A 25,538-nucleotide genomic window follows, 5' to 3' on the forward strand; every position below is an offset into this window, starting at 1 on the left:
CGTGAACTAAATGATTGAAATTACCTATATCTATGATTGTGTACTTGCCTTTCCGGCTAACTATGTGATTAAAACCTGCTTTAATCACTTCAGAAATAAACCCTAGAAGTAACATGACCAAAAGTAACCCGAAAGTTACATAAGGACTGAGGCCCAGAGGCAATTGTAAATTCGTATGTGCGACGGGGAGACAACACGTGGTTCGCGGTTAACCCTCAGTTGTTTCTACCGTGGCGGGCAATCGTGCGAGGGCGAAGGCCGAACTGCAGGATAACAGTGCTTAGAATTGAACCAATGCTGGCAATAGTCAAAAAACGAATCCAACGGCCATGCTCATAAGGTTGAAGATCCGGAATGCCCCCTTGGCGCTTCCGAGCAAGACCTAAAGGCGGAGTTGCGAGAGAGCTGGGTTTTGTGACTGAAAAAATACCCAGTGTAAGCGAGGACTAAGGTCGAGCTTCACACAGGGTTGAAAAGAGAGCTTTTCTGAGAAGCGCATTCATGTGAGGCCAAAGGTCGAGCTTCAGCAGGGCCGAGCTCTGGCAAGAATCTATGGCAAAGTGTCTTACAAAACTAAGTCGAAAGATGAGCTCTTCATAAGGCTGAAAGCGCGGTTCGATCGGCGCTTTTACGTATGAGGCTAAAGGCCGCGCTTCAAGAAAGCAGAACTTCGAATTGACAAATTGTGTGAATGAGGCCGAATGCTGAGGTCCTCATAAGGTTAGACGCCCGGAGAGTCTGATGGCGGCGCGCTAGAAAAAAACCAATGGCGAATTGTAAACAAGGCATAATGCCCAGCCGCGAGAGACGAAAGCCTGGATTTGGACACATAGCCAAAATGTGAGGCTTAAGGCTAACTTTTGCATAAAGTAAAAAGCCGAGTATGAATAAGACCTAACGAAATCGAACCAATGTGATCATGGCTCTCCTGCTGCTCGGCATTTGGCCTCGCTCAAAAGGGCACTTGATTAGAGTTAGTTGCAGCCGATGAAATAGGCGTTTCGAACCGAAGATTTCCTTTGGCAGGATTGGCACCTAGGAGTTAGGACCCAAGGGTTGATTTAGTTAAGAAGTGGAGCCACCAAGTTTTGTAGTGTACATTTTTAGAGGAGGGGGTGGGCTCTCAACTTTATCTTGAATCTTGATATCTACATCAGTTAAGCTAGTAGGCTATGTTTGGTATCGTTTTCGTATAAATCGGGAATGCCAAACTCATTTACGAGTATGGTATCACATTGACACCATTCCGAAGTGGAAACATGTAAAATTTTCATTTTTTTAAATATTCCTCTTCACGCTTCAACCGCTGAACCAATTTAGTTGAAATTCGGTATAGAGATAATTAGTTTAGTCCCAAGAAAGGACAGGATAGTTTTCATCTAAAAAATCATCGCTAAGGATGTGTAAAGGAGGGTGGAATTAATAACCGCTGCACCTATTTGAATGAAATTTGGTATGATCTACATTTAGATTATGTCGAAAATGATACCAAACGTAACTTAGAACCTAAACTTAAACAGTTATTGACCTCCGACTGACCGACTTTGCCGAAGCTGAAATAAACCTGAATCTAAAATCTGGGTGGCATCACTTTTTAATTACATCTTAGGAAAACAAAGATTAATTCTGCTAAAGGAAACCTTTGGTTCAAATAAAACCGTATGCTTTTGGTTTTCGACCTTCGTGGGGCCCCGAACCTGGACTTTATTAGCCTTTGATTCCGTCATCAGTTTTTTAATAATAAAACTTTGACAATTAGTTCGCACGATCGCGGATCTGCGGCTTGGCCATGTGCAATACGTCGCAAACCAATCTGGTGTGCAAGAGCTCGGACAGCATGAGTGACGAATTCCGATCCTCGAAAATCTGTTAAGACTTCGGTGCGAAGCCGAAGGCCGAGTTGCAAGAGACTGAAGACAAAAGTAGATCTACTATTAAATTCGACACTCCGAGAAGGCTGAAGAACAAGCTCCACGTAGGGTTGAAGACAAGTAGCTTTCTAAAACTGAGCTCTATGTAAGGCCCTTTGGCCTAAAGGCTGCCAGATTTGCAGAATGCTGGAAATCAAAAATCAACCACGAACCAATGGGTAAAGTATGAGGAAAAAATCAGCATATTGCAAGCCTGATGGAATGGGCCCCCTCGTAGGGGCAAAGGCCTGCGTTTAGGTGCCCTATACACGACGCACAAAGGTTCATGTATAAACTACCCGTTTTTTTTGCCAACGATTTTGGTGCCCCCCTAGACGTGGTGCCCTAAGCAAGTGCTTATTTTGCTTAATGGTTAATCCGGCACTGGCTCTAGATCTGGAATGACATCCGCTGTGCTGTGCTGTGCCCTACCACACAAAGCGAGATGACATTCACAATGCCCATACATCTCTTGTAGACGTAGTTTAAGGACGTCCCAGGTCCAACACTCGGTCATTCTCAGCTCCGTTCGGCTCAGCATTGTTCCGAGCAATTAGGGTTGGCACAACTTGACGTCCCTTTGCGTACACGACCACAGATAAGATAATGACTTGAATTTTGACAAACCTAAATAGTCGAAAGGGATATTGCCTTACAACTTAGAAAAGCAAGATCGCTGTCAAACTTCGGTTTTGTAGGAAGTGTCATTTCTGTACGGTAGTAACTACTATTATTTATTCTGTTCCACCATGCACACTAGAGCCTAATTCATATGGGGCCCAATACATTCCACGACTCTTCTCTTTCCAAACAGACTCTACGTGTTTAGCGATAACTGCCATGAAGGGCCCTCCACACTCATCCGTGAATCACGGCGCGAATCCGCCAACGTGTGGCGTCGATTTCGCAGCTTAAATCTTCGCGCTCTGTTCCCCCGTTTTTTGACGGTTTTTTGGCCACGTCAAAGGAGGCGCATTACAGCATTGCGGCACATTACACAATATTCGGGCTCATCTGTTATAGCTATATTTAACGGTTTCTGAAAAGTTTTACTCGAAATTTACTTAATACTGAACGCATCATAACATTATATGTCAAATGCCAGTACTGTCAACATTGACATTATAACCTCCAAATATTATAAAACCCAAAACCGAGGAATCACGAATAAGAACAATATTTTCTCTTATATAGAAAGAGTTATTTTGTAATTGTAAAGTAAAATCCATAAAACAAACCAAAAATATCATTTAAAAGTGCCTTTTATCACGAGACAATGAATATAGCTCGTACAATTTGCACAATTCGCAACAAAAATGTCAGCAAAAAAGTGTTCAGAAATTTTCGCATATCTTCCTCAAACTACGATTCAACGCACGCATCGCAGCCTAAAGTGCAAGAAGAGAAGTACGACTTCGAGGATTTGAAGGTTATAGAGCGCGTGGAGAACAGAAAAGCCGCCATTCCGCCTTTTATGAAGAATGTATTCGTATCTATATTCGACCGGGAGTTACTCGCTTATCCTGAAATATTAAACAAAGATGACAGTGCAGACTTGGACAAGAGAGTGTCTAGATTGCAGGCGGTGTTTGGGAACCCGGAGAAAACAAAAGAAGAGCGTAAAGAAGTGTTGAAACAGAATCAAATGTACGCGGCGCCTGTAGCTTTGACTCTCGGTGGGTTGGCTATGAATGTTACAGAGAGTATAAGGTACGTTTTAGTTTACCTTTATTTATACTACGTCGTTGGCAAACAAGCATACGGTCCACCTGATGGTAAGCAGTCTCTGTAGCCTATGTACGCCTGCAACTCCTGAGGAGTTACATGTGCGTTGCCGACCCTAACACTGCGCACCCTTGTTGAGCTCTGGCAGCCTTACTCACTGGCAGGAACACAACACTATGAGTAGGATCTAGTGTTATTTGGCTGGGGTTTTCTGTATGGTGGAGGTACTTCCCCAGTTGGGCTCAGCTCTAGATCTGGAATGATATCTGCTGTGCCCAACCACACAGAGCGAGATGACATTCACAATGCCCATACCTCTATTAAATATTATTATTTATATGGTCTGTGGGCCATTCTGTCTAATTTTCAATCCTATGTCAGCTTTTGGAACTTATGAGGCTCATATTGGGTGATATGATGAGGATGGTAAGTCAATTATAAGTAGAATCAGTGGCAACAGGAGTAATAGTAGTTTAAATTACTAATATTAATATTTAAAAAAGAAACTAATATTAGTTAGTTGTTCTAAATAAAACTAGGCTCTGTGAGTCGTAGACTAGGGATTTCATGAATGTATTCTTCACATTCACGAATGTGCATCCGAATGTCCAGGATGCTAATGTATGAATGCGAATACAAATGTTAAAGAATATGTAGTTGTTATACCTTAGAACGGGATGTTATAAAGTGTTGAAAAATGCTGTCATAACGCAAAAACAAAAAAAAATGCATTTAATTTAATTGATAACAGTTTGTGTGCACTGCCCATACATGAGTCAATGTGTAACACAACCTATGTGCAATCGCAAAACATTCGCTTCACTTGATGCGATTGTGAATATGGATGCAAATGCTTAAAATGATGTGAATATTCGTATATATGAATGCAAATATTTGTAACATACATTAGACCACTTGAGCAGAACCTAAACTGAATAAATATATGACTGTGCCATTTCAAAAACTATTGATTAAAAAATCGAGAATCGGTTAAGAATCGCGACCTGTAGAGGAGCTAGCAAAAGCTTTTTTACCCAAGCTGAAAAGCTGGTCTGGTCAATAAACTGTAAATGTTATTTATTTAGATGTAGAAACATTGCATTTTAAAATCGAGGTATCAAGTTTTTCCCGAGGGGTTCTTCAAAAAAGGAGTGTACAGGTTTTCAACATCTCACGAGTTGCAGGCGTCCATAGGCTATGTGACTGCTACCCACTACCACCGCTGTGGTATAAAAAAAGTAAATAGTTTCAATGACATTACTTTTTTCTGTTCATGTTATTTTCTAAACTTACTAAACATTGGAAGATTTAACAACCGGAGTCGCCTTTAAGAGCTCTTAAGCCCTCTGTCGAAAACCTTGGCCAATGGTCATCTGTATTGTATGGACTGACGTTTATCTAACCTGGCTATTTCTATGTTACATACAAATAGCCATACATTTGATGTGCCCCTCCCCTGCAAAAATTGGCAGACTGTTTTGTACAGAAAATTACAGAGAAGGTGTCTCCAGTTGTTAAATCCTCCAAGTACTATACTATGTCCAATAGTATACTTTAAATGAGCATTTGTGTAAAGTACAATTAATATAAATTGTTCCTTAAAATTATTGGATAATGGGTCTTTCCGCGTAACTCGGACATGACAACGAAAAAATAAACTATTGAATTTAGAATGTGTCTGAATGTAGAATAAAGAAATGAGGGTAGCAGAACAAATTTTATAACCTTAAGTCAATAATAAGTCAACGGTTGTCATAATTTCCGACATTGTAAGTGCTGCTTGCGGAATCAACTACGAACGTAAAATAAGTGATTATAAATATTACGACTTTAATTGATTTTTACGCAAAGAAGAGGTAAGTAACCTTTATTTATCTGTTGTCTATTAAATTATTCACGCGGTACTTTGATTACAATTATCATAAGTTGAAAGAAAATTATGTAAGAGGAGAATGAAAATTGCATGTCGTTGAGTAACGTGAGTAACGCAAAAAACAATATTTTTCATTTACTGTACTGAAGCTTTGGACAAATGAACTTATATTGAACTATGTGTATATGATTTGGCTTAGATGATGTCATTCTCGCGGTTTATTTCTCCGCAAAAGTGTTATTTTAAAGAAATACTTGACTTGAGATACTTGTAACGTGAGTCACAGTGAATCGCGTTATTGCTACTGTAAAGAGAGTAACTAAATATTTTAATGTATTTTGGAGCTACAATGCCTCTATCAGCGGCAGAAAGGGCAAAAAGAAGAAGACAGAAGCTGAAAGACGAAGGAACGTATGAAGAGTATAAGAAAAAACATAGGCTTGCCGTCACTGGCATATCAAAGTGTCATATAATGTATTGGCAGTGTGGTAAGTTGGAAAAAGCACAAATATCTCAAGCATTCGACAAAGGTGTAAAAGAAAAACCAGGTTATTAACCCCAAATTATACATTATTTATTTATTTATTTATTTATACCGAAATGGAAAAATAAGATGACATAAACCCACTAGCTGAATAAAAAAATATAATTTATAGCCTTTATACAATTTATTTTATCTAATTCTAATAATAATAAGTAAAAAATATGCTATTTGTTTGCTAGAAATGATAAAAAAATATCAAAATATTCTAGGTAGTCGCAAGTAACGTGATTCACGAAATCGCTGTAACGTGAGTTCGTGAGGTTTTATAGTTTATTTTAATAAGTGTGTATCTTTGATTTCATTTGGTTAACTATTAAAGAAGCTTGATTATTTATGTCATTGTGTTGTTATTTTGTTAAAACAAATTCATTCAATAATCAAAGGGAAATCAATAAACACAAAAGGCGAAAAACTCCGTGTCCATTTCTTGTAACGTGAGTCACAGAGTTATTTTCTACTTTTCTCCAATTTCCATAATTTGTTGGAGAAAAAGTACTTCGATAATTCGTTCGCAGTAATGTACTCTGTGATATTATTATCAAGTTTTCGAGGTAGAAAGCTCTTGATCTCAAATATACGACAAGATTGTTAGGAATAGTGACTACAAAGTAACGTGAGTCACCGTGGATTTACCCAATCCATATTTAAATAATTGATATTTTGCTATCTTCAGGTACCTAGAAACAATATCATCAGACCTTCAACTGGCCCAGCAGCTGAGCGACCACTGGGTAGCCCTGGAGGCTTTAAAGGCCGGTCTCCGATCTGAGCAGTTCCGGCAGATCCTGGACGACCTGGTCGCCGGAGAGAATACAGTTTCTCTTTGTGTGAAGGAGAAGCTAGCTGAGAGGATATCGCAGGCTGATTTTAGGACCATCGCGGAGATGGATGGGCAAGGTAGAACCAGCTTCTTTTCATCCTATTTCCCTATGTTGGCGTGTAAGGCTCTTCGGTCCTGGACAGTATGGGTAACCTCTTACCACCCCCCACCCCATCCTTAGTAGGTACACCCAACTTTTGCACTACGGAATGGCACCAAGTGAATTTAGGGCGACCATGTTTCCATACCTACATAGTACATAGTAGATGCACTAAACTACGGATCTATAAGACCGTGATCCGCCCCATCCTGATGTGGGAGGCTTAGACACTAACACTCAAGGAGGAGACCAGCCTTCTTGTCACAGAACGTAAGGTGTTAAGGAAAATTCTGCGAACTGTCAAAAGAGACGATGGCAGTTGGAGGATTCGAAAGAATGCCGAAATAGAAGAACTAATAGCCGAGCCGAATATAATAGGTGAAACCAAAGCACATCGTCTCCGTTGGCTTGGCCATCTCGAAAGGTTGGGTGACGATCGGGCAGTCAAGAGGGCTTACTTAGGTCGACCAACTTGACGCCGTCCTATTGGTCATCCTAAATATCGGTGGGCGGATAGAGTGGAGGCAGATTGGACCGAGAAAAGTAGCGTGCTCTTGTGTTGGAGGCCAAGACTCATTTTGGGTCATCGCGCCAGCGAAGTAAGTAAGTATAGGTAAAAAACTTAAGTAAGTCACCTGTTCTATGTAGTTGTGACGTGTTCGAATAGACAATACATGTTTTAAGACACACACAAACAAAACAAATGTCTATTCGAACACGTCACAACTAGATACAACAGGTGACTTACTTAAGTTTTTTACCTATAAGTATGTTTCCATATGCCAGACATCTTCAAGGCCAGGGCCACTTTGGGGATATGTGTCAGGTTTGCTGAGGATATGCCCAATAAACAGGTGCTTGCCCGGTTATTCTTCATAAGTGAGCATTTGTGATCCAAAACATCCACACGATTTGCCTTAAACATTAGTCCACAAAACTAATTTTAATAATGTAGTAATTAATTTTCTAAGGCACCATTAAACCATTTTAGAGATATGGAGGATCTCTGGTGAAAAAGTCTGCAGTGCCACGACCGGCTACTTCTTAGTCCTGGGAAGCTCTGAAGCGGGCAGGATCAGGGCGTTCCTGGTGCATCCTGGCGCCGCGGGCGTGACGGCTACTGGGGACTTCGTCACCTTCCAGAAGACACCAGGTAACTGAAGATCACATTCTACACCGTGTTTTATTTAGTATGTTTAAGGAAACTAAACAACATAGTTAATTTTCAAACAAAAATGTTTTATATATTTTTTATTTTTATAAAAAGTAATTGAATGTTGCATATAGCATTGTTGTAACACGGGCAGTACATTTAATTCAACCAAACAATTGAAAACTGTGACATATCAATGTCATTTCGAACATCGATCGTCCGAGATAGTACTTACGTTTAGTAGCAAATGTACACACTCGTACTAAACACTAATCAATATGTAAACAGAACCTAAGGTACACGCTCGTAGGGGCCTTATAAGATAAAAATAAATTATTGATTATCTCCGAAATGGAGTTAAAAATAAATATTTTTTTGCAAATTAACTATCCCACCTAGTTTCTTTAAACGTACTTACCCATATCCCTGAGTTAACGGATTTCTATAAAAACATGTATTTTAAAAACACCTCCAACAGATTCCTTGTGTTATAAGGACAAAACAAATGTATGACATCTATATAATTAAAGCATTTTTACGGCGTAAATAGCGAAATATTTATTCTTCATTATTCTTATGCACACATTTTGGCGCAGCCGTGGGCGAGATGACGCTCGCTTTTTGTATGGAGCGTTTACACTTGCGCTGCGCGCGCCACGTTTACTTTTTTCATTTCATTTGTAAGTTTCTGGGGTACAATAGATATCAGGTTAATTAGAAACATTTAAATCTCACGGGAAGTAGATTCGATTGACATCTTTCAAAAAAAATTATGCATGAATCTAATTACTAATTATTCTGTTTTTGTCAGGATTGTCTCAATTGAAGGAAAAGTACAGTCAACGATAAAAGCTTGTATTAAAAATTACTTTTGACGACCGGTTTGGCCTATCAATCAATCAATATCATTTATTTGCAAGAATACTTAATTATAGTTACAGGATGTTCTTGTAGAATATTGTACAGTATTCTATCGTAATTAAACGATGCGCAAATTTTATTGTACAATAATTTTTAGTCCAACACAATGTAACTATACTATTAAATTTAATTAAATTGCATGCAATAACAATTACAATAAATAGATTAGACTATAAAAATTGCATAGCACATATCATTACATCAATTGGACTAATATCAATACAAAACATAACATTACATTAGTTGATTATCATTCTATAACACTGGTTCATTATCATTACATTACATAAGATTTATATTGGATTATTAATAATAATGTTAATTATTTGCATGATTGTGCTCAATAAACTCCTTGACACTATAGAAGCAGTGCTCTAATAGAAAGCTTGTAATTTTCTTCCTAAATTGAGTTTTTTTTAGACATCTTAAATTAACAGGCACACTGTTGTATAGTAGGATACACATATTATAGGCGTTATTTTTGTATATAGCCTTGTAGCATCTTGGCTGATATATTAGAATTTGATATTGAGATCTCTGAGTTCCTGAGAAGAACTCGGATCTCATTTTAAATATATCTGGGCGATCCTTTACAAATAGACACGCTTTTAAAATATACATGCATGGTAATGGCAGTATCTTTAATGTTTTAAAAAGTGGCCGGCAGCTATCTGTCACCCATGCTCCCATTATTGCACGGATGCACTTCTTTTGTAACAGGAGGGCTCTTTCGGCATCTACAGAGTTACCCCAAAGTAGCAATCCATAATTAAGCACCGAGGACACATAACCATAATAGGCTGTCATCGACGCCGCAGCATTAATTGTGCGTCTCACTCAGATTCCTCAACGCAAATACGAATCGATCTAATCTGCTGCAGACATAATCAACATGCTCCTTCCAATTAAGATGCTGGTCAATATATAATCCCAAAAACTTGATACTTTCACAACTTGATATAGAAAAATTATTATAATTAACATTTAATTGCAATGGCTTACTATTATATGAATGAAATTGAATAAAAAATGTCTTTGCCTTATTTATATTTAAATTATTATGCAATGTCCACTTATTTATGCAAGCCAAGGCATCATTAATATTATTTTCATATGATAGAATATTTTCTCCCTTTACTAGTATTGTAGTGTCATCCGCGAATAATATGCACTTATGGGGAATAGCATAGGGAAGGTCGTTTATATATACCAAGAATAAAAGGGGACCCAAATTGCTCCCTTGAGGTACTCCAGTCTTAATTTCTCGAAAATCTGATCTATATTTAACCTTCACAAAAGTATTCTTGATTTTTTCAATCTTTACCATTTCAGTACACTGTTTCCTATTAGACAAATAACTTTTTACCCATTGAAGTGCTACTCCTCTAATCCCATAACATTCAAGTTTCGCGAGAAGTTTACCATGATCAACAAAATCAAAAGCTTTGCTTAGGTCTAAAAATAAGGAGACTATAGGTGATTTACTATTCAAACACTCTGACACATGCTTCACAAACTCGAAACATGCCATTTCTGTAGAATGACCTTTTCTGAATCCGTACTGCTCCGGTTGCAGCAAATTGTTCCTCTCTAAAAACCCTGTTAACCTGCCAAGTGGATAGTGACCCTGCCTACGAAGCTGATGGTCCCGGGTTCAAATCCTGGTAAGGGCATTTATTCGTGTGATGAGCATGGATATTTGTTCCTGAGTCATGGGTGTTTTCTATGTATTTAAGTATTTATAAATATTGATATATTATATATATCGTTGTCTCAGTACCCTCAACACAAGCCTTATTGAGCTTACTGTGGGACTTAGTCAATTTGTGTAATAATGTCCTATAATATTTATTTATTTATATCTATTTATATTTTCTTCCAGCTACGCCGCTCGATGAAGTAACAGAAGTGGCTCTAGCACAAATCCTGGGTGCGTCGCGGCTGCACACCGCGACCTTGTGTCGCTGCAGCCTCCAGCGCGCCATGCTGGCGGCGATCGACTACATCAGAGACCGGGTTTTTAACGGTACGTTATTAGGCGGGTTCACATCCACACAGAGCGAGCATACATCGGTTTTTCGGCATGCTCCTGTTCCTGTTCCTGAGTGTTATTTGTTCCTGAGTCATGGGTGTTTTCTATGTATTTAAGTATTTATAAACATTTATATATTATATATATCGTTGTCTAAGTACCCTCAACACAAGCCTTGTTGAGCTTACTGTGGGAGTTAGTCAACATGTTTTTGTCATAAATAAATGTATTTTCTTTCTTTCTTTCTTTCTTTCAAAAAAGCTTTTTATTATTATATACATGACTTTTTTTTAATAAATTCTGATTAATAAATTGTTTAACACTTTATTTTCCAGATTGTAAGTATCTACTGCAAAGTATTATTTTTGTAAAAAAATCATTAAAAGCTATAACTCCCTAGGGAGTTAAGTATAGCTTTTTTTTCATAATCCATAACTCCCGCGGGAACATAATAGCCCTTTGTCCTGCATGAAATAAGATCTTTTTCGAGCAAGTCTGATGAAAAGAGTATTGGTATTGTATTATTATTTATTTATTTCTCTTCTCTTCTTCCTCGCGTTGTCCCGGCATTTTGCCACGGCTCATGGGAGCCTGGGGTCCGCTTGACAACTAATCCCAAGATTTGGCTTAGGCACTAATTTTTACGAAAGCGACTGCCATCTGACCTTCCAACCCAGAAGGTAAACTAGGCCTTGTTAGGATTAGTCCGGTTTCCTCACGATGTTTTTCCTTCACCGAAAAGCGACTGGTAAATATCAAATGATATTTCGTACTTAAGTTCCGAAAAACTCATTGGTACGAGCCGGGGTTTGAACCCGCGACCTCCGGATTGCAAGTCCCACGCTCTTACCGCTAGGCCATCATCATATCATTATCATATTATTATCATATTATTATTTATTTATTTATTACAGGCAAACCATTGTCCGAGATGCCAACTCTCCGCTCCACCATAGGATCCACGCTACTTGATATATATGCCTCAGAAAGTGCAGAATACTTTACAGCAGGCTTGCTAGACGGATATCTTAATCCTGACGCCGAGATGGAGATGGCTATGTGCAGGTATATTTTCTTTTTCTTTGTTATCATTCTAAAATAGTACATTTCAATGCAAGTGTGCAAAATGTGTCGTTTGTAAACAAATGGATTGGTTTAACAATCAGTATATGATTTTTGGACGTGAAATCACACAACAGACTTGGCAAAAACGATTTATTTAATATGACACCTCACTTAAACAATAGGGTTGTTTCCAATTTTTCGTAATGCTTGTATTACGTTCTATATTAACTAAAAGTTGTCCTAAAATTCAACTTTTATACTAAATACGGCTTTAAATATGTTAAATTAACAAAATATATTTTGACAGATGCTTTCGCGACCAAAACGCTCTTTGAAAATTGTGTGACGTCACAGTTTACGGTTTGACACATAACTACATACACACGTAGAAGATACGAACTGTCAACTGACATTTGTCATTTGTTGTTTATCGCCTAACTGTCAACAGTGTCAATCCGAGAGTTGTGACGTCATCAGAATCTTCAAAGACGTTTCTAGATTGGTCACGTGACGTGTGCCAAAAGATATTTTAAAATCAATATTTACAAAAATATGGTCATTACAGGTCCCCTAAAAGTAGTTTAACATGTTCTTATAATCCAAAAGAATTTATTGGGATACAATTCTGCCCTGAGATTTGTAGATGGAAACAACCCTATTGTACAACCGTCACTTGCGACTGTCGAGAAACGAATGCCGGGTTCAAACTTTCAACGTAAAAAACGTCATAGTCTTACTTGTCTGTGATTGGCCGTGTCGACAAACTGTCAATACCGGCCAATCACGGATAGTCAATACAACGACTCTTTACTAATGTTTTGAGTAAAATACTGACAACTGAATATAGATACGTATAAAATTATAACACGTTATTTACGAGTCCCGAGATGTTTTATATGAGTCGTAGCCGACATACGAAGGTATTATTGCCTAAGCTGAACGGGAGACCTTCGCTTTCGCTCGGTCAATAAGTTTTTCCACACAGCGTATTATTTATTAAGTAAGGAAAGCTATGTATTGAGTGAGAACCTACTCTAAGCCAAATAAAATTAAAAAGACCAAGAATGCTCATTCCATACAACGGTTTTGTTACCAAAAATAATAAGACAAAAAGTAAGCGTGGGTTAAAAATTGAGTTCCGGTTACTCTAATTACAATATTAGCGGAAAATCGTTGAGCATTAGACTTTTTGTTTGCCGCGACATCTATTGTCGAGTAGCAGGACTGAGCGTTCCGCTACTCGACGCTAGATGTAGACTACGAAAATAATAGTATTTTTGGTAACAAAACCGTTGTATGGAATGAGCATTCTTGGTCTTCTTAATTATCTTTGTCTAAGCTTCCTTATTTCTCTATGGCCCGGCTGACAAAGCGCAGGTACAATTTTAACCGACTCCAAAAATATGGTGGATCGAAAAAAGCGGCCAAGTGCGAGTCGAACTCTCTCAAGAAGGGTTCCGTACCATTTATGACTTATTAAAAAAAACTACTAGTTCTCGTTCAAACCAATTTTCGGTGGAAGTTTGCATGGTAATGTACATCATATATATTTTTTTATTTTTATCATTCTCTTATTTTAGAAGTTACAGGGGGGGGGGACACATTTTACCACTTTGGAAGTGTCTCTCGCGCAAACTATTCAGTTTATAAAAAAAATGATATTAGAAACCTCAATATAATAGATACCCCACACGTATGGGTTTGACGAAAAAAAATTTTTGGGTTTCATTTTTAAGTATGGGGAACCCTCAAAAAAATTGTTTATTTTTTTCTATTTTTGTGTGAAAATCTTAATGCGGTTCACAGAATACATCTATTTACCAAGTTTCAACAGTATAGTTCTTATAGTATCGGAAAAAAGTGGCTGTGACATACGGACGAACAGACAGACAGACGTGACAAATCCATAAGGGTTCCGTTTTTTGCCATTTGGCTACGGAACCCTAAAAACCGTTAATATATGTTATGCTTGTTATTTTCAGAAACTTCATAGCGTCCACCGGGCTTGCCAGAAGTCTGGACCTCCTGTCTATTCCTCCACTGGAGAACCAAAAGGAATTCAGTCGGTACCTTGAAGATATGCGGCTGCTTACGTTCCGGGGAGAGAACAGAGATGGCGTCAATATATTCATTGGTAAGTCTGTACCTGCTGTTAAAGAAAATTTAAAATGAATGTTATTATTCTATAAGTGGAAACTGTTATGGCTTGTGTGTATTCTATATTTGTTTAAATATATGTATTATTTTATTTTATATTAAAAAAAAAAAAAAAAAAAAAAAAAAAAAAAAAAAAGCGGCGGGTTGTCTAAGAAAATTTGTTAGCCACAGTAAATAGACTGCCATCTCTCGACACATGATTAAAACTTTTAGAACGCCATTTGACTTTTTAGATATTAAACAAATTTAACACATGTCAGTGAAAGAATAAGGATCAAATTCAAATGGCGCTCTAAAAGTTTTATCATGTGCCGAGAGATGGCAGTACATTTACTGCTACTACAAAGTTTTTTTGATTATCCACCGCTATTTCAAATTCTCTTTGCTGCTGTCTATTTCTCCATTGGAGAACCAAACAGAGTTCAGTCGGTAACTCGAAGATATGTGGCTGCTTACGTTCAGGGTACAGAACAGAGATGGCGTCAATATATTCATTGGTAAGTCTGTATTGGAAGGCCTCTTCGCAAAGAATTTTAATGTTCACTATTTCTTCTAGATTTAAACACCTTTCCGACCCATATTTAATAAAAAAATACTACTTTTGTTTTTTTAATGTGTCCGCGCGGGGGGGGGGGGGGGGATTGTGTCCAAAGATGCTTATACATTCCATTATTATATATTTATTTTATTTCATATCTTAGATAATAATGAAAATATGTTGATCCTATTCAATGTATGTATCAAATGTATTAAAATCATAAATTATGTACGTTTTAGCACTGAACGGTATCCACCATGCCGGTAAAGTGATGGCAGAAGAAATAAAGCAGATTAGGAACCCTCTGTTCCACCCCAGCTTCATCGTCAAGAAGGTGTTCGCCAACAGGCATCAGGTAGCATTTGCGTTAAACTTAGGATAATAGATGCCCGGCCTGGCCTAGTGGGTAGTGGCCCTGCCTATGAAGCCGATGGTCCTGGGTTCGAATCCCGGTAAGGCCATTTATTCGAGTGATGAGCACGGGTATTTTTTCCTGACTCATAGGTGTTTTCTATGTATTTAAGTATTTATATATTATATATATCGTTGTCTAAGTACCCTCAACACAAGCCTTCTAGAGCTTACTGTGGGGCTTGGTCAATTTGTGTCAAAAAAAACTTTTAATTTTACTACATGTCCACCCACATATAAATGATAAAAAATGCAGTTTTAACTGTAATAGAAACTTACCATTTAAGAGTCCACAGCAAGCTGGTCCGAATTTCACCTTCCCATACAGCAAAAACAAGTTTTGTATGAAAAACTTAAATTTGCTGTATTATATAAGCTACATAAACTAATTACAGACATAGATATACCTTATCCTATTGTAAGTACAAAGTTTCAGGGCAATCTAGCTAGTCGTTGTGAAATGAGAACGTAACTACGTTTGTATGCAGAGCCGATTACGCTGCGGATTTAAAATCCATACTGTCCTGTTTGTACGAACTAATGTGTACTGTGTTCATTAACTTACGTGCTCTTTTTTGTATAAAGTTATTATTATTTAACCTTTTCAACGCCAAAGACCACTAAAACGGTCATCGTCTGTCGTGCCCGCGACGCCAATGACCATTAGAAAGGCTATGGCGGACGTTGTCAAAGCGACTTTCCTACTGTCAGTTAAGCTTCATATTCGCTCTTCACCACACTTTTTGGCGTCCATGGCATTTCTTGACACGTGTGGAAAAGCGTTCAAAAGGTTAAAAAAAATACGATTGCTTAATTTACCTTTTTGCAAATTTAAATTTCAACTATAACGAACCTGAATCGAATTTACTGTGGACAATGGACAGATGCCATGATATTTTTATCAGGAGAAAGACGACCCCAAGTTGAACCTGTACTTGGCGGAGCACCTGCACCCGTCGCTCCGGCCGGCCGCCGAGCAGCTGGAGTACAGCGTGCTCAGAATGAGATTCGCGTGCGAAACTATCATGGGACGCCATGGAAACAAAGTGGGGGAGGCGTTCACGTGAGTTCATTCCTCATTCACTCATTCCTCTAATCCATCCATTCATCCATTGATTCTTAAATCATCCATTTATCCATTCACCATTATTTCAATCATTCGTCTTTTCATCATTCATTCATTCATCCGTTATTTATTCGTTCATCATCCAAGCACTCTCATTCATTTGTTTATATCCCATCACTCATTCATTCGTCGCTTCGACCGGCCGCCGAGCAGCTAAAATACAGTCTACTGAGAAAAAGATTTGCGTGCGAAACTATCATGGGGCGGCATGGAAACAAAGTGGGGGAGGCGTTCACGTGAGTTCATTCATTCATTAACTCTCAATCATTCACTCATCCGTTCATTCCTCATTCACTCATTTTCATTCCTCATACACTCATTCGTTTATTCATCATTCAATCATTCCTCCATTTATTATCCATTGATTCTTAAATAATAATAATAATAATTCAGCTTATATACGTCCCACTGCTGGGCACAGGCCTCCTCTCATGTGCGAGAGGGCTCGGGCTATAGTCCCCACGCTAGCCCAATGCGGATTGGGGACTTCACATACACCTTTGTCGAATTTCTTCGCAGGTGTGTGCAGGTTTCCTCACGATGTTTTCATTCACCGAAAATTCTAATTAATTAATTGATTCTTAATTCATTCATTTATCCATTCGCCTAGAAGAGGCCTATGCTCTGCAGTGAGCAATAAAAGTCTGATATAATGATGTTGATGATGAATTTTATATGGAATTGAACAAGATTAAATTTTTGTTGCAGTGAACTGAACAGATTGGCAGAGGCTGCGACCGAGATTCTAGTTATGACGGCCGTCCTCGCTAGAGCTTCAAGGTATTGTCAATATTATAAACATCTGTATATTTTCGTGATTTTAGCCTCTGGGCTCACCTCTTTTAGTACACTGTACAACTAGAGGGTGAGTGAAATATTAGAAACGAGGGTGTTAATTCACGACAGCCGCAGGCTGGTGTGAATTAAAGACCCGAGTTTGCAATATTCTTACTCCTGGAGTTTTGGAGGATTCTTACTCCACACAATGTTTTTAAATAGTTCTTAAATACGGTGTCATTTTAAACATTCGTCCGCCATTTTGTCATTCTTTGACAGGTTAGGCATCGAAGGCACAGACCTATCCGGCATTAAGCCACGATAAAAAATTAAATTAAATTAATCATATGTAATATTTTTAGATATAAACCTATGATTTTTGCGTTTATTGTTGCCGATTTTGTATGCAAGGCGTCTGCGCTCCTCAAACCTATTTACAATTAACTTTGTCGTACTAGTACTCCAATAAAAAGTACAGCTAATAATAATATTGATTAGTTAGTATATTTCAGCATACTTGCCAATTTTTTAACCATAGAGACTAATACATCTCTATTGTATTGTAGTAATTATTTATTTTAAGATTATTATAATGTAATGTTTACCCAGGTATTGGCTGTTGTATTTATAAATGTTGTTATGTATTTTTCATGTCACTATATGATGTTAGTATAAATGTTGTATTGACTTGTAAAAGAGCCCTTGAGGCCTACTTGCAGAATAAATTTTTGAATTTTGAATTTGAATTTTTTGAATTTTTGAATTTTGAATTTTTAATATTGTTTTCAACAGTTAGAGTTATTTGAGTTTTGCATGTTTTAATATTAATGTTAATCTCCGAGCAACATAATTGTTATTACTCATTAGTGGAAACTGTTTGACTTGTAAATGTGTAATCTGATTAACTATGTGTGTTGTTTTTGCCTGTTTGTTTCCCAAAGGTTTAAATATATAAATAATAATAAATAATAAATAAATAAATATTATGGGACATTATTACACAAATTGACTAAGTCCCACAGTAAGCTCAATAAGGCTTGTGTTGAGGGTACCTAGAAAACGATATATATAATATATTAATATTTATAAATACTTAAATACATAGAAAACACCCATGACTCAGGAACAAATATCCATGCTCATCACACGAATAAATGCCCTTACCAGGATTTGAATCCGGGACCATCAGTTTCGTAGGCAGGGTCACTACCCACTAGGCCAAACCGGTCGTCAAATCCAAATATAAATAAATAAATCTGTATATGCAATTTATTCGTTGTATATCTTTGCCTTGTCAGATCGTACTGTATTGGAGTCCGCAACGCCGAACTAGAGATGAAGCTAGCCGCATGCTTCGTCGAACAATCCAGAGATCGAGTGAGAAAACTCATCAAAGAACTGGATGACGGGGAATTCATCAATTTAGATCATTTCAAGCTCCAGTTTGGGAAGAGGGTACTTGATACTAAATCCGTTGTGGTTGAAAAGGCAACTACTAGAGTGTTTTGGTAGAATGTAGTAGAATAAATGTTGTTAATTATTATTTAACGTTTTTTTATTAAACTTTGAAAAGTTCCAATTTTTAGATTTTAGCAAAGAGAATGAAGAAGATCAAGAGTGCTCACTCCATACGACGGTTTTATTACCAAAAATACTATTATTTTCGTAGTCTACATCTAGCGTCAAGTAGCGGAACTCTCAGTACTGCTACTGGACAAAAGATGTCGCGTAGGAGTTGAAAATTGAGTTCCAGTAAATCTAGTTAAATTTACAATATTAGCGGAAAATCGTTGAGCATTAAACTTTTTGTTTGCCACGACATCTATTGTCGAGTAGCAGTACTGAGAGTTCCGCTACTTGACGCTAGATGTAGACTACGAAAATAATAGTATTTTTGGTAATAAAACCGTTGTATGGAGTGAGCACTCTTGGTCTTCTTAATTCTTTTTGGTTTTAGTTGCTGCGGGTGTAGCATGGTTCGTAAGTATTCTGAAAATCAGCCTTTAGGACAAAGGTAATTAAGAAGAAGAGGTCTTCTTTATTCTCTTTGCTTTAGGAAGTGCCTTAGATTATTGATGAGATGACGATCAACTTTTAATTTATCTAATCGAATTAAATAATTATATAATAATATATTATCCTCGTAAGGCCCAAGGTCCTACCTATAGGACTTATTCAGTTTGATGAAATTTAAATCATATTCAATTAGGACAGAGTTGCATTTGTTTTGTTTCGTGCAATTTTCAAACAAAATAAAATCTACTGTATTCCGTGCACTATAGGTTCAAATTCCAGTGGCAAATTTTGGATTTTTCATTTCTATGGCTGGGCCTTAAGAGGATATAGAAGTGAAGTGGGCAGCGCAGAAATATGTGCTCAATGGTTTGTTCTTCGCCGCACTCGCAGAGGGGAGACTCCTTCCAACCCCACTTATGTTGGAAATAATTACAGCGGCCATGACCTGTTCAGACGACACCAGATCTTTCGAGGTAGATGGAACCCTTTTGGTTTTCTCGGCGGATCTGGGAGATAGAGGTCATCTTTTCCGACCGTAGCAGTAGACCATTCATCTTTCCACCGGTCCAAGATGTTAAAATCGCTTAGGCTTGGCGCTATAGCACAGGGTGGGTTTCGAGAGACCAAACGTTGTGGGGGAGGGTAGCAGAACTCTTTATGGGCTGGTAACGTTGGATTTTTCAGAATCTTCTCCACTTCTCTCTTCAAAGCCTGAGCTCGTCGGAGATGAGGCGGGGTTAGTATTGGCTTAGTACTGGCAGCCAGTGGACCGGAGTAGATGGCAAAGATAATTTGAAATAGAGGTGGATTGTCAAAGAAAACTTTGCAGACAGTAAATTTACTGCCATCTTTCGACACATGATTATAACATAGGCCAAAGATATGGCGGCAACGCTTCGATACCCACCTTTGACCTTTGATCTAATAGATGTCGCCACCTTTTGATATTAAACAAATTTAAAACAAATCAGTGATAGAATAAGGATCAAAGTCAAATGGCGTTCTAAAAGTTTTAATCATGTGTCGAAAGATGGCAGTAAATTTACTGTGGCTACAAAGTTTACTTTAACAATCCAGCTCTATTTCATATTTTCTTTGATAATGGTTATATGCTAAAAAGGTACCCAATGTGTCAAAAGTAATTCTCGGGAACTGATGGCACTTTTTTCGGTGTTTTAAAATTGATAAATAAAATTGGAAGGTATTTTTTTTTATACTACGTCGGTGGCAAACAAGCATACCGCCCGTCTGATGGTAAGCAGTTTCCGTAGCCTATGTATGCCTGCAACCCCAGAGGAGTTACATGCGCGCTTACTCACCGGCAGGAACACAACACTATGAGTAGGGTCTAGTGTTATTTGGCTGCGATTTTCTGTAAGGTGGAGGTACTTCCCCAGTTGGGCTCTGCTCTAGATCTGGAATGACATCCGTTGTGCTGTGCCCTACCACACAAAACGAGATTACATTCACGATGCCCATACCTCTCTTTTGGACGTAGTTTAAGGACGTACCCGGATCCTTAGGTAGTTAGGTAAGTAAAAAAACAGGTTAATTTTTTTTTTATATTTCTTGTTATTATGCAAATATAATTTTTACTGTATTATGTAAGATGAGCTAAGTCCTACGGCAAATGCATTTTAACCTTTTGAACGCCTCACCTATCGTACGCGGCGCGTAATCGTGAACCTTGTCGGTACGCATGAAGGTTGATATTGGGCTGTAGCCACGCGCATCATATGATGTCTTTGGCGGTCAAAAGGTTAAAATTATGGTAGCAGCTTCATTATTTCGTTGTATTTGTCTCTGATAGCAATATTTTGCAGTTGTGGACTATTTAGTATCCGACCGAAGATTCAGTTTCGGCCAGTTTCGGCCGTAGTTCCGATTTCGGCCGAACAACGGCCGTACCTTTCGGCCATGAAATGGTACGATACGGACAAAGTGACAAAAATATGTACACACTACCTTAATATATAGGCAATAAGGTCGTGTATACATATTTATGGCACTATGTCCGTATCGATATTTAATACCTTGACTGTACCTCTTACAATATACATACGTATGCAAAAACGGCTATAGTTATTAATATTTACAATACTAGTTGATGGAGGGTAGATTTAGTTTTTTTTTTCTGCCAACAAACTGTACTGCAGTTTGGCAGATTAGTAGTTTAAGGCTTTTTGTAATCTTCTTTTGATTCAAATAAATTAAAAAAAAAAAAAAAAAACTTTGAAACTAAACTGTGCCAACACTAGGGAATGCTAACCGGTTAACCGGTTAACCGGTTACCCGGTAATTTGACCAATATTACAGTCGGTAAAATACCGGTAATTTCCAGCCGTAACCGGGAATTTACCGAACGTTGTATAGGCAAATAAAAATGTAACAACCTGTTGAATTAGCCCATCTATGTCTTCGTACTTACAAAAAAAAACAATTACTACGGTTTACGATTACGAAGAGACACTTAAAATACTTACTTTTCTGCATCTTATGATCTCGTCGGAGTGAAACTAGGAAGCAATGTTTTGTGACAAATGAGTGGTCGCTAATCCCTCGCCCTTTCCCTTCTCGCCACCCCTACCCGACCCGCCTTACTATGTTCAGTGTCCTTTGTTTTAGTCTGTAGTGTCCGACAAGTGTGGAATGCGAAAGAACATTTTCTACCGCTGGTTCTAATTAACAGAATGATCTGATGATGACATGTTCCTGATTCCAACTCCTATCTTAAGAGCCCGGTAACGATTTTAGAGCAAAAATTTTAAATTGATAGATTTAGTCCTTGGAATTGTACACCTTTTGTTACGTAATATCTAAATAACAAGTATTGGTTTCTATTAGCACGTTTTTTCATCTTGCCTTTTAATAATGAGGTCGCAAGCGTGCATCCCCGGTAATAGGTGACGAGAAGGGATAGTTTTTAAAAATTCATATAAATTATGGTAGTAAATTATACAAAATGATGTATAAGAACAGTTTCAGCAAATGTTGTAGATTGTTTAAGTATCAAAATTACGTTGAAATTAAGTCAATTTTCAGAGAAATTGTCACTTATTTTGAAGTAATTTCTGGAGAAAATTTATTTCGTCTAACTTTCATTTACACTACTTCAAATTTATAGTAACAAAAATGTAGTTTATTAAAGTTGAAGTACAGGATATGTGTAATACAAAATTACCATTTTTAGCAGTCCAAACTTAACGAAATTTACAAATAAGATTGACAAAATCACTGCTTTTCGCGCGTTTACCTAAACGTCGATCAGAAAAAAAATTCATTACTAATTGAGTCTGTTTAAAAAAAAAAAAAATATAATCAAAGATAACAAGACGTGCTAAAAGAAACCAGTACTTGTTATTTTTAATAGTTAACAAAAGGTGTACAATTTCATGCGCTTAATCTATCAATTTGACATTTTTGCGACTAAAATCGATAACGGCCTCTTAAAGTGCAATTTTAAAGTAACTAGTGTTAAAATGATATGAAACTAATCTTGCTGTTAATTTTTTATTTCTTATATTTACTAGATTTTAATGAATGTTGATTACGGTTTTAGTTACTTTAATAACAATATTATATTGATAGATGTGTAAATGCAAACTTGTATGACATTTAAATGACGACTGTCCCTCTTTATTTATAATTTTTGTTACCCTTTGATTACTGCGATTTTTAAAGAATTAAAAAAGTTTGATGTTACTTATTTAATGTACAAGTTCATTTCGCTTTGAAATGATACATGTTTGATTTTTTATTTAATATGATTAGTAAATATATCTTGTTTAATGTTTATAGTTTATTTTCATTATTTTGTTTTGTCGATGTTTCTATAACGTGCTGTTGATTATTTTTAAAGGTTACTGACGAAAATGGACACAATCAATAATAATGCAAAATCAATGTTTTTTATTTCATAAACGTATAACCGGTAATTTACCGGTTAACCGGTTAGTGGGACCTCGCGTCGGTAAATTACCGGTAATGAAAAACGCCCGGTTATTGCATTCCCTAGCCAACACCAAACGTTGGGAAACAAATAGGACAACAATATTAATAAACTGAAATTAATTGATTTATTGGAAAACATAAATCCCCTAATGAGGGTGCCACTAGACGGTCGACAGTCTTAATATGTGTATAAAAGCGGTTTTATGATTTTTTATAACGTTTTTAACATGTCTACAAAAGTTTCGGTTTCGGCCGAAACTAGAGCCAAAACCGAGCCTTTGGTTTCGACAAAAATAATGTTTCGGTCGGACACTCTGTATGATGCTAAGTGCTTTGGTGTACAGTTTTTATCTTATTGTCTGCGTTCGATCGTAAGATCAGGCAGATTGTGAGATTCCTAGGCATATCGTAAAACGTGAAAATCTTTGTCTCGTTCCCTGAGTCGACGGAGCCCTGCTCGGGGCTCCTATTTCTGGACAGTTTGCCCCTCGGGCATCGGAAGCAACCTAACGAACCTATTCTACCTATTTGTTGGTTTAATGTGACTGTCGTCAAAACATTACGATCTGCGTGATATCACAATCGGCCGCCGACATATGCAAGTGCAAAGAGAATTTGAAATAGAGGTGTATTGTTAAAGAAAACTAGTGACGTAAATTTACTGCCATCTTTCGACACATAATTAAATCTTTTAGACAGCAATTTGACTTTGATCCTTATTTTTTCACTGATATGTGTTCAATTTGTTAAATATCAAAAAGTGGCGCCATCTTACCGGACACTACCTTAAGGTTATGGCGTCATCGCTCGAAACGATGTGCTATACCTTTGGCCTTTGATCTATTAGATGGCGCCACTTTTTGATATTTAGCAAATTGAACACATATCAGTGAAAAAATAAGGATCAAAGTCAAATGGCGTTCTAAAAGTTTTAATTATGTGCCGAAAGATGGCAGTAAATTTACGTCACCACAAAGTTTTCTTTGACAATACACCTCTATTTCAAATTCTTTTGGTCAAGTGTTATTAAATAGAAACAGATTACTCCTTCATTTATTCAAAAAAATATTATTGTTTTGTAATAATTATTTAGATCCTAAGAATTAGCTCACTTCGATTTTACCTATATCCGCTACTAAATTAATAATAATAATAAAATAAATAATAAATTATATCATGGTTAAAATTATATTGACTATAGAGACCGTGCGCGTTGGAGGGTCTGCCATCTTGTGGCCTGAATCGGAACCATAAACATGCACATGTACACGTCACGTGTTTTCTTGTGCATAGTAGGTTCTGCCATCTTGTGGGCTACATCGGAACAATAAACATCACATTTACGCCTCGCGCCAAAAATTTGACGGCTCCTGTGCTGCCTCCTATAGTTCATGCACGCTCCCTATATCTACGGTTTGTACTCGGTCTTGGGATAAACACTAATGTAAGAAACGCCATCCTTTTCTGACACCGGTTTGAACGTGTCGCCGATAGTCACTTGCCCTTTCTTCTCTTTTTTGTCTCGCTTCCTCAGCCTGCGAACAATATAAATACCTAAAGTATTTAAGGTTATACAACTGACCTTGGAAACTAGAAAACCCGACAGATTTTAACCACGCATTCCTGAGGTCATATGGAGCAAGTGTGTGTGTGTATGTGTGTATATGTGTGTGTGTGCGTGTGTGTGTATTATCTACACACGAAACGTTATTTATTTTTACATCTTGGTGAAAATAAATAAATAAATAAATCTTTTGGTACAGATCGACCTACTAGCCACAAACTAAGCAAAGCTTGTACTATGGGTACTAGGCGATGATTTACATACGTATATGTATAGATAAATATATACTTTTACTTTTATACATAGGAAACACCCATGACTCAGGAACAAATATCTGTATTTATCACACAAATAATGCCCTTACCGGGATCCGAACCCCGGACCATCGGCTTCAGTAAAATTTACAACGAAAAAGAAGTTTTTTTTCTTTACAGATAAATTATGCGAGTTTCCTTTCTGTAATGTCTTTTAGTAACTATGTCTAAACCAAGTCACATAGTGGCAGTTTACACAAACAAATTTTCACACGATTTGTCATTATCTCTAAAGCAAGACCGTTTTCAGAAAACTTTGTATTAAATTTTTTTCTAAATGCAGTCAAGAATACACCTTTATAATCTGTCGGGTTACTCGTTCCCACGGTGTATAATTATTAAACGAAACTAATGATTATAAAATGGTCAAAAACTCATATTGTTTTGGAAACTCTTCCATGGTTTCAAAGAAAATCATCTAATGAATGTTGTTCGCAACACAGTTACGTAACAACAAATAAATTTCACAGTTCGTAACCTCAATTAAGTTAACAGTCGCAACTCTTTTATACGCTTAACTTCCTTGTTCGTAACCAGTTAC

The 25,538-nt window shown here is 37.3% G+C and overlaps 2 protein-coding genes across 2 annotated transcripts in view; one reads left to right on the plus strand and one right to left on the minus strand.

The window, feature by feature from the left end:
- The first annotated feature begins 2,395 nt into the window (after window positions 1-2,395).
- Window positions 2,396-18,695, plus strand: LOC133531735 (complex I assembly factor ACAD9, mitochondrial). Its single transcript, XM_061870114.1, has 10 exons — window positions 2,396-3,620; window positions 6,726-6,949; window positions 7,964-8,125; window positions 10,929-11,072; window positions 11,993-12,143; window positions 14,126-14,277; window positions 15,078-15,193; window positions 16,155-16,312; window positions 17,084-17,155; window positions 18,451-18,695. The coding sequence occupies exons 1-10, from the start codon at window positions 3,187-3,189 to the stop codon at window positions 18,662-18,664; spliced, it is 1,827 nt and encodes a 608-aa protein (XP_061726098.1). The 5' UTR covers window positions 2,396-3,186; the 3' UTR covers window positions 18,665-18,695.
- A 2,021-nt stretch (window positions 18,696-20,716) lies between these two features.
- LOC133531734 (ionotropic receptor 25a) overlaps window positions 20,717-25,538 on the minus strand; it is a 32,197-nt gene continuing 27,375 nt past the window's right edge. Inside the window, exon 19 of the mRNA XM_061870113.1 lies at window positions 20,717-24,654. Within this exon, the coding sequence (XP_061726097.1) occupies window positions 24,528-24,654 (127 nt within the window). The 3' untranslated portion in view covers window positions 20,717-24,527. The remainder of the gene's footprint in view (window positions 24,655-25,538) is intronic.

Source organism: Cydia pomonella, chromosome 25, assembly GCF_033807575.1.
Source record: "Cydia pomonella isolate Wapato2018A chromosome 25, ilCydPomo1, whole genome shotgun sequence".
NCBI lineage: Eukaryota > Metazoa > Arthropoda > Insecta > Lepidoptera > Tortricidae > Cydia > Cydia pomonella.

Coding starts and splice junctions, on each gene's coding strand:
- LOC133531735 (XM_061870114.1), top strand. CDS start 3,187: ATGAATATAGCTCGTACAATTTGCACAATTCGCAACAAAAATGTCAGC. Junction 12,144..14,125: donor ATGGAGATGGCTATGTGCAG/GTATATTTTCTT, acceptor TGTTATTTTCAG/AAACTTCATAGCGTCCACCG. Junction 14,278..15,077: donor TGGCGTCAATATATTCATTG/GTAAGTCTGTAC, acceptor TGTACGTTTTAG/CACTGAACGGTATCCACCAT.